The sequence below is a fragment of the Anoplopoma fimbria genome, chromosome 20 (genome assembly GCF_027596085.1).
Source record: "Anoplopoma fimbria isolate UVic2021 breed Golden Eagle Sablefish chromosome 20, Afim_UVic_2022, whole genome shotgun sequence".
Classification (NCBI taxonomy): Eukaryota; Metazoa; Chordata; class Actinopteri; order Perciformes; family Anoplopomatidae; genus Anoplopoma; species Anoplopoma fimbria.
This window is the reverse complement of record NC_072468.1, coordinates 2501535-2511844: the sequence shown is the minus strand read 5'-3', so window position 1 is coordinate 2511844 and position 10310 is coordinate 2501535. Positions and strand designations below refer to the sequence as shown.

At 40.1% G+C, this 10310-nt stretch overlaps 1 protein-coding gene across 1 annotated transcript; it reads left to right on the top strand.

The window, feature by feature from the left end:
* Window positions 1-3610: 3610 nt before the first annotated feature.
* Window positions 3611-6804, top strand: paqr7b (progestin and adipoQ receptor family member VII, b). The gene is made up of 2 exons (XM_054622332.1): window positions 3611-3708; window positions 5740-6804. Exon 2 carries the CDS (start codon window positions 5746-5748, stop codon window positions 6802-6804), a length of 1059 nt encoding a protein of 352 aa, XP_054478307.1. The 5' UTR covers window positions 3611-3708; window positions 5740-5745.
* Window positions 6805-10310: the final 3506 nt, after the last annotated feature.

The following is a 10310-nucleotide window of genomic DNA, read 5'->3' as shown; positions in this document are numbered from 1 at the left end:
CTTGAAAGTGTTGAGTGTACAAAGCTGTGTCTCTTTCACTTGTAAGCAGTGATATCATCATGCATGAGCAGCTAAATGGGACCAGTACTGACTGTTACATGTTGAGTAATTACTTCATCATCACATGTTCTTGTAGTGAACATGTCACTGGAGGGACTTAAATGCCCTGACAACATGTTGGCACACATTCGATTGTTCTTCAGCTCGTTACAGCTATCTACACTAATCAATTGCACGTGTTGATTCAACAAATTATTTGAGTCTTTGGCTATTTAGAAAATATGTTTCTTTGGGAATACTGTGTGAATGTGTCCTAAAGCAGTTCATTGCAACAGAAGTCACATACACTTTTGGAAAGATATGATGCAACACCTGCATGCCACATGAGCCGCAACGTTTTGTGTGCATTCAGAATTCTTGTCTTACAGGTTTGTTTACACTTTCTTGCGTCTTGCACAGGCTTGCAGTCAGTGTCTAGCCCGTCACCCATGTTGGAAATGTCACTCGGTGCAAAGTGGCATTCATTCTATGTCGAGCTCAGAGCAGTTGTGTGTGTATGTGCTCAGTGATCTGTGTGTTGTCTGAAAGCTACTGATAATTGAACAGCGCTTGTGAAGTGCAGTGTTAGAAACCTAGGAAATGTATGGACATGGATCGTAAGTGACACACAGCTGCTGCAGTGAAGGATCAACTCATTTCCCCAGTTCACATCGATAAGAAATGAAGAGAAAAAAATCTTACTGTGATTAAAATCAACCAATAGAATAGACATAATAATCATGATTTCAGAAGTACCTGAATCATTACATCTCATAATCGCTGGTGTAGAATGTTTTTTAGAGTTTCTTGGTGATTTGATACGCTGTGCTCACTGTATAATAGTGTTTGTAGAAGCATATCATATAAAATATGAAGAGTTGGTTGTTTGTGGACTGAGTCTGTATTACTATGCACACACACACACACACACACACACACACACACACACACACACACACACACACACACACACACACACACACACACACACACACACACACACACACACACACACACACACACACACACACACAGTGCTGCACAATCCCATCTTTGTCATGTGTTAGGAAGAAACTGCCGGACTCATCGGCCCAGAAAGCTGCTTGTCCCATAGTGCAGTGTTCCTTGACCGACAACACAGGGGACAATGGCTGGCTCGATTCCAAGATGCCTTTCTTAGTCTGTGCTCTTTTTTTCTATAATATGAATCATGCTCTGAGCTTCTGTTGCCAGATCATCCTAGAGTGAATAAATACCCAAAACATATTCAGTGTTATCTTAGACACACCCTGAATATATCAGTATTGGGAATGTACACAACAGGATGGTTTAATTCAGCAAACAAGGCAGATCTTTCTGAAGCTCTGAGTCTAACAAAGGAAACTTTGTTTCTGAACAAGGGAAAGTTGCAGGCCATTAAACTGATTTGACCACACAAGTCGGGCAGGCTTGCTTTGATAACCCAATGACATCCAGTCGGGTTATCAAAGCAATTTGGATGTCAACTTAGAATCCAAAACTCTGAAGGAAAGGATGTCCAATTTAGGAATGGACATAATGTCATGCTTCAAATTCTAGCTTTGTTACAAAACCAAGCATGAGGTAGGCCTACTATCTGACCTTTCAATTTTATTTGAGTGGAGGAACTTTAAATTTGTATGCGCCATTTCAGTTACTACCCACTTAATTTATCTGCTGGCTTAACATCCCAGTTAGTTCTCATGGTTTGTGGAGAATGTTACATGTTGAAAGAACTACTATTTGCATAACTGGAATTCCCCTTCAACATTTGTTAATCCATTTGACCTTTTTTCTTTTTGTTTTCATGTAACAGCCTAAAGGACACACATGCAGGTGAGATATGCAATGGTGGAATGTAGTACCTTTACTTATAAAGCTAAATTCACAAAACCCACATTGAACAAGAAAAAATAAAAAAAATATCTTACTTTGTTAATGATTGAAACGGAATCATATTCTATCATAAGGGTAATTTAACACTTTGAAAGGAACCATTCAGAATAATTCATACTTTTACTAGGAATACTTTAAAGTGGAAAACATGGAGATTTTTTTAATTTAAATTAATTTTAAGAATTGCCACTACTAATAATATTTTTGTACTTTAACTTAATTAATACTTTGAATTAAGGACTTCAGTTCTAATAGTGTTTTGTTACTGGCTTACTATACTGAAGATAGCCTGAATGCAAAGATGTGAGCAAATGTGTAGCATTAGACTGTCATCATCAGAATGACTGTTGCCTAGCAGTGTGTGCATAGACTGAATGTAAGAAGATGAGGTATTATTGTTATTAACATAATTAACACATACCAGTTTATTAAAATATGTCTTTCATTATATAATTTCATTATATCATGGTGTTCCCTCATATAGGTCAGGACTGGAGATGCCAACAAGCTCAACAAGCTGGTGAGGAAAGCCAGCTCTGTGGTGGGTCTGGAGCTGGACAGTCTGGAGTCAGTGGGTGAGAGGAGGATGAAGGCCAAACTCGGAGCCATCCTGGACAATCCCTCTCACCCTCTCCATGAGGAACTGTGGCAGCTGGGCAGCTCTTTCAGCCATCGGCTGATTCTACCAAAGAGCAGGACGGAGCTTCAGACGCTCATTTGTGCCCACTGCCATCAGACTGTACAACAACAGCGGAGACCACAGTCTGTCACCATGCTGACCAGCCCCCCCCCATGTGGATATACTGTACATTTTTTATTTGTATTCTTATTTTTTATTTTATTCTATTTTTATCTTTATTGTATAATATGTGTATTTATTATCTGTTTCTGTGTAGTTGTATAGTATAATATGTGTATTTATTGTCTGTGTAGTTGTATAGTATATAGTATGTGTATTTATTGTCTGTGTAGTTGTATAGTATGTGTATTTATTGTCTGTGTAGTTGTATAGTATGTGTATTTATTGTCTGTGTAGTTGTATAGTATGTGTATTTATTGTCTGTGTAGTTGTATAGTATGTGTATTTATTGTCTGTGTAGTTGTATAGTATGTGTATTTATTGTCTGTGTAGTTGTATAGTATGTGTATTTATTGTCTGTGTAGTTGTATAGTATGTGTATTTATTGTCTGTGTAGTTGTATAGTATGTGTATTTATTGTCTGTGTAGTTGTATAGTATGTGTATTTATTGTCTGTGTCTGTGTAGTTGAGCTGCTGCAACACTTGAATTTCCCCCATGGGGATCAATAAAGGAATATAATAATAATAACATAGCAATCATTTCTAATAACTTTACATGACTTCTTAAAATGTAAACCTGTTTAATAAATCTGAGGTCAGCTATGAGACCATAAACTGGTCCTCATCGGATAGAAATGCCTCATGGGAGTGCAATACATTCACATGTCAGTGGAAGAATTCCAGTGGAGGGCGGAGTGGGCGGATCGGCCAGGTGGCAGCTGTGATTGGCTGAAAACGATGCGCCGCGTTCACCGATTGGCTGGAAAGACCTGCCTGTCAAACCGGCCTGTATCCTCCCAGCAGCTGCGCGGTGAGAGCCGCCAGGCGCTGCTCCCCGTCACGGTCATCCTCTTTCTGTTCTCCCCTCCAAACAATGTTCTCTAAACCCTGCACGGCCCTCAACCACTCTTCCACTGCTAAACTCAAGGCGTTGGATTGATTCTACCAGCTACAGGTACGTGCATTTCATTTGTGCGCATCATTTATTCATTTTTCTTAACCCGAAAAAAAATCCAAGCATTTTTTTTTTTTTTTTTTTTTTTTTTTTACATGGATGTGCAGCGGTGTCTTGTTAATACACACGGTGCAGGTTTTACATGCACACCGGGAATAGAAGGATGAATGCAAAATGCAAATGTTCTCTCAAATTGAATCAGGTGCACGAATCCACTGGGAATCCACTGGGAATCCACTGGGAATCCACTGCAACAGGCCGGTCTTGGCATGGAGTTTTAATACATGCAATTTGCAAAAACAGCCTTCTTTCTTATTGTCGAGCCTTTTTTATTTTATTTTATTTATTTATTTGTTTTTCTTTAGCCATAAATATTTGAAAGGCTTTGCAACCCTTGCTGGAAACGGAGGGTGTGGACGTCGGATGGCGTTATGTTACGTAATCTCTTCCAATTCATCACTCCACGCCTTTCCTCCTGCTGAACCTCGGCCTGTGTTCATCCCACACAGCCGGATCTCTGGCTGTGTCTGCTCTCTGCCTGTCCAACAAGTAAAGTAGGCCTCCATGAAGCCTCAGAGATCTGGAGTGGACACCAAATCAATGATAGTGTGATGATGTTAACCCTGGTCCACTCATTATAGTTAGTTAAGGCTTTAGAAGCAAAAGTCAGGCATTTTGTCAACTGTCTTCTACCATTTATGTGACAATACCTACCTTAACATCTCTGGGTGCCTTGAGCTGGATTAGTCATAAACGAAAGGTTATTTTATCCGTTATTTGTTTCTTTCCTTTTTAATAGCATCACTATCCACTCTCCTTTTACATTAAAACATATTTTTCAATCTTACCCACATCTCTTTAAACATAGAAACATTGCCTCTGTCAAGTTCTACACCTTTCAGGAAGTAATTTACCCATTTGCAATCACTGATACCTAGAATTGAAAAAGAAGGCCTCATTGGCAGGATTTATGACAGTAAGGGCAGCTAAGGTCAGAGCTTTATTGCACCTGAGCTCCTGTGGTGTGCAACAGTCCTTCAAAGCGGTGCATCATGTTGTAGCGCAGATTAAAGGGCTTGGGGACACATTCAGAGACGGTCAGATGGTCAGTCCAACAAACAAAAAACCCAAAGAGACCCATCTAATGCCACCACGAATAATACTCATATTCAACGATTTCTTAAGAATCCAAAATGCATGATGAATCATAAAACAGCAGAGTGATTCACTTATTTAAATGAAGACACTTAAACCCCCACTAATCAATATTTTTGTACAATAGACCAAAATGACTAATGTGAATGGGGTTTCTGTCTAACTCAGACACAAGGGATTATCACTCAGCACTGCAATTAATCTCTATGGAGCCTTTTAGTCTATGGCTTATTCCTTTGGCTTTCTGGCCCATAGCTCCACCCTCATCAACCTTGAGTCCAGCAGCATCAGGCAGCTGCTTTCAGTAATAAACCACTGTACACCACCTGACCAGCACAAAACGGCAGACAGACACATTTAGCAACCAGCTAGTGGAAAATAGTGGAGCATTTTAGGTGAAGAGACGGATGATTTTTCTTTGGAGTTGGTGGCGAACAAAACAGAGCTAAAAGTAGAGGGGAATACTGGAGTTCCATGCGTAAGGTGGCAAGATAAGGAGCTACTTTGATATCAGGGTTAAAACTAATGATTGTTTTCTTGATCAGTTTGATTACATTTGGTCCAGAAAATGTAAGATCACAGAAAAAAATGCCTGTTAGAATTTCCCAGAAAAAACAGCCTTGCTTTGCTTTTTTTTTTTTCTTGAACAACTGCTTGCTTGACAATTGGAAAAAATGAGTCCTTGATTATTTTTCTGTTCATTGACAAACTAATAATACACCACTCTTTGCTTTGCAATAGTGGTAGTAATGCTGGAACGCTCACAATGCATGTGCTAATGCACACAAACACACCTGGAGACGACCATAGCTCAAAGTCAGACAGATATTGACTAACCGACGCTCATTCTTTCCCGCCCTCCTCTCTGGCCTCCAGTTTGCCATGGCGACGGTGGTGATGGAGCAGATCGGTCAGCTGTTCATCAACGCGCAGCAGCTGCGTCAGATCCCTCAGCTGCTGGAGTCGGCCTTCCCCACCCTACCTTGCACTGTGAAGATCTCCGATGTTCCCTGGGTGTTCCGCGAGCGTCACATCCTCACCGGCTACAGGCAGCCGGACCAGAGCTGGCGCTACTACTTCCTCACCCTCTTCCAAAGGCACAACGAGACCCTCAACGTGTGGACCCACCTGCTGGCCGCCTTCATCATCTTGGTGAAGTGGCAGGAGATGTCGGAGACGGTGGATTTTTTGCGAGACCCTCACGCTCAGCCCCTCTTCATTGTCCTCCTGGCGGCCTTCACCTACCTCTCCTTCAGCGCCCTTGCTCACCTCCTCTCTGCCAAGTCCGAGCTCTCCTACTACAGCTTCTACTTCCTCGACTACGTGGGGGTCGCCGTATACCAGTATGGCAGTGCTCTGGCGCACTACTACTACGCCATAGAGAAGGAGTGGCACACTAGAGTGCAAGGGATCTTTTTGCCCGCGGCAGCATTCCTGGCCTGGCTAACGTGCTTCGGCTGCTGCTATGGCAAATACGCGAGCCCTGAGCTGCCAAAGTTAGCCCTCAAGCTCTGCCAAGTGGTGCCCTCCGCCTTGGCTTACTGTTTAGACATAAGCCCAGTGGTCCACCGCATCTACAAATGCTACCAGGAGGGCTGCTCCGACCCAGTCGTGGCATACCACTTCTACCACGTGGTCTTTTTCCTCATCAGCGCCTATTTCTTCTGCTGCCCTCACCCAGAGAGTTTGTTCCCTGGGAGGTGTGACTTCATCGGGCAGGGCCACCAGATCTTTCACATATTCGTGGTGGTGTGCACCCTGATGCAGATCGAAGCGCTGAAAACAGACTTCACAGAGCGCCGCCCCTTCTACGAGCGCCTTCACGGCGATCTCGCACACGACGCCGTTGCGCTCTTCATCTTCACTGCCTGCTGCAGTGCCCTTACCGCTTTCTACGTGCGCAATCGTGTCCGTGCCTCGCTACACGAGAAGGAGGAGTAAGAGTTTAAAAGAGTTTTAAAAAAAAAAAACAAAGTCTAATTTATTTTACTCTGTAGTGACCATTCATTAAAAATACTTCAAATGTTTTTGTCAATGAAAGTTATCAGTTTATGATAGTGACTTTTCATTATTCTTCTCTATGTGATCTGCCAAAGTACAGTGAGCTAAAAAAAGAAATCTAAGTGATTAATGGTGTGTTTTTGTGACTTACAATAAAGAAAAGGGAATTATATATATATATATATATATATATATATATATATTGTCTGTAGCAATACAGGCAGTACTTGAACACTGCAAAGAGTCCCCATCTGGACTTTCCCCTTTTAGTAATCTGTTTTTAGTCATTGTCTAAAAGAATGTGGGTTTTTTTCACTGTATAAAAATACACTTCCTGTCAAGGTGGGCAGAAAAACAAAGAGACTAGTTTCCTAATATGCCTTTTACCCAATTGTATTTACAACAATCTGACTGTCTTAATCAAATGGTAGCATTTCAAATCATGATGCAAGCATTTCTTTATTACAATTTACAGTCCCACAACACTTTGTATATTTCAGCCAGATGCCAAATCAGATCCAATTTAAATTGCTGGTCTTGATATACATTTCTGGCACCTTTTTGATTGCTTCCCTCTCTTTAGGGATCAAAGCAGGGATTTGTTTTATCTTTTTTTATTATCAAGGCGCTAAAACTTATGTCTGAACATATTATGGAAAAGTTGACAACCCAATTTGAAAACCAAATATTGTACCTCTCTTTAAAAAAAAAAAAAACAGATTTATTTTTCTCTGGGTGATTACAATTCTGTTGAATTATGTGGCAAATGAGGCTGGCACTCAGTATTGGTTAAGAGATAGATTGACAATTACTGATGTCTCTTAGTTTTGACGGAGTTAATCTTTTTTATTCAAAGGGCTGGAACTTCAGCTTTTGCCTTTTTCACATCCCATGATGTCAAAGCTTTTGCGCTCATTGTTTTCGTTGTCGGTTGATCAGAAGCCACCTGGCTGGTGTTCTGCTTTTGGTATGTTTTTTTTGTTTTGTATGATGAATATGTATGTGCCTCTGCATGTATTTTGGTATATACTGTGGATATTAAGTGTGTGAATGTCTATGAAAGCTTAGCCTTGCACTCCTTTCTTACCCTGTAAATAAGCTGTATTTCTCTAGAAAGTCTTTTGCATCCCATTTTCTCTCCACCTAATAGCACTCAGAACTGAATGCATCTTTTTTCCGGTAGAATACAGAACGTTCCTGTTTTGATGCATCCGCTCGGAGCGGGTGTTGTGTTCAGTGTCCAGCTGCCTATCAGACTTTAAATTACTATGAATACTTAATTTCATACAGCTGCACTGTCACATTGACGAGTCCCGATGTTTTTGTTCCTCTTAGTTTGATGACTTTTGTTTTGAAAATATCACACAGCTATGGCTCACTGATAATGTTACTTAGATTTTTACCTCACAGAAATCTTTAAATGTCAGAAATGATCTATATTCACTACAGCACCGTCTGTTCATGATGGTGTTTAATGTGCCAATGAATCTGTTATTGCTTCAGTGATGGTACTACTGAGAGAGGAATTCAGAGACGGACTGTCAGATTTTGATTTAAATGATGTCCTGACCTGACTGTGAACATGTTACCGGTGAGATTTAACGCCCCTAAATATGAAACTGTTGACTTTGGAGTTACTGACCTGGTCTCATCGTGCACTGCCTGAAATCAACACTGTATATATACTGTAGCTGACAACACTGGCTATGTTTACATGCATGGAGGTTTCTGCTGTTAATGTGGTTATTCTGGTTTTGTGTTGACTCTCGGAAATGTCATAATTCTGAATAACCTTGAGGAACCTGGGCTAGACATCTCCCTTGTAATAAATGGATATAAATTGGTTGGCAACAACATTGAGGCTCTCATGCACAAGGCTGATTTTGTTCATGTAGTCTAATGCTTCATTGAAAGGCTTCATCACAGGCTAATGATATCCGATTGGCAAATGAAGCCCGCAAGTCTCTCACCAGCCATGCCTGTAACTGGAGTTTATTGTCCTGACCATCAGAAGAACCAAACCTATTACTACTGGGGTTATAACTTTCTGACCCATGTGTTGACAATAACCTGGATTGGTCAACCAGGAAGGAGGCAATGGGAGAGTGACTAGTATTGTTTGATAAATGAATTGTTTGTTGCAACATGATACTCTGCCACAGATTATCTTGGTTGCAAACTTGACTAAAATGTTAACTGGAATATGGACAGAACTCTTTACTGTATAAGTGAATTTGTGTGTAAACGTAGCCTCTGCTGCCACCCAAAGTTCCCTTTATGAAAGCAGAGTAAGAGGGACCAGAATGTCCTCTGCCTCTAAAAAAAAATATGTGTGACTGACTGTACTAATATTCTGTTGTATTTAAGAAAATAAAGTGTTACAGTAACTTCACATTCTCTTTTTTTTTATTCTTCACAGGTTAGGGATTAAATGGAAGCAGAGAAAGGCCATTACAATTTGACTCACAACTGCAAACCTCATTGTGGTTTGCAACTGTATGTTAAAGTTCAATAGGCATTGAATTCATAGCATTGAACAAGTTTGACCTAAAAACATTCTGTATGAATTTATGTGGTATGCATTCCCCACACTGAAATGACCTCTGACCTGTGAGATTGTGTTAATGTCAGTCATGTGACCCATGAAACTGAAAAAATTGGAATTGCAAAACTTAGAGTCAGATAAACAGTTTACAAAGTAAATATTTCAGTGTTAAAAATTCATTATTCATGAATGCAAGAATAAATATTTTAGTGGGGGTTTCACAAGTATGTATTCAGTGTCTGATATAGTCAAATGATTACAGATTTTCTTTGGTTTCATAAATCACAACAGATTAATGGCAATATATTTGAAATTTTAAATTAATTTAAAATGTTGGTAAACTGAAGGTTTATGAAGGCTCATTTTAAGTGTTTGCCATTGTAAATCTTACATTGTTTTATTTCCCAACACATACAAAAAAAGCTATGCAAAGATATGCGATTTCATGGTTTATATCTTATCTGGAGGCTTGAGATCTGTTTGGCCTCTCTTTTCACTCTGCAGACAATAAAACTGTTCTGAATGCAGAACTTTTGAACTCAAAATGTACGACAGGCTGTTCATTTTATTCTTAGACCCAACTACTAGCAGAGTAATGGCCCCGGACAACAGGTAATGAGGTGGTAAATGTAAATAATAGACAGGAAAGACACATCTACCTGCCTGTTTTTATTGATAGTCATTCCTTGAACACCACCAGAGGGCAGCATTGTTGTTCGGTAGGACAGTTGCAGTTTGACAGCTCAGGAAAAACTACAGCGTATTGAGAGGATTGACTCATCTCAGGCTAAATGTTCTCTCACGATGTATTTGAGGTATAAAGGTATTCTATGAATGCAAAAGATGCATAACGTCTAGGTTTTTTAAAAGGAACTAATCAGAGCAGTATTGTGTTGATCAC

Coding starts and splice junctions, on each gene's coding strand:
- paqr7b (XM_054622332.1), top strand. CDS start 5,746: ATGGCGACGGTGGTGATGGAGCAGATCGGTCAGCTGTTCATCAACGCG.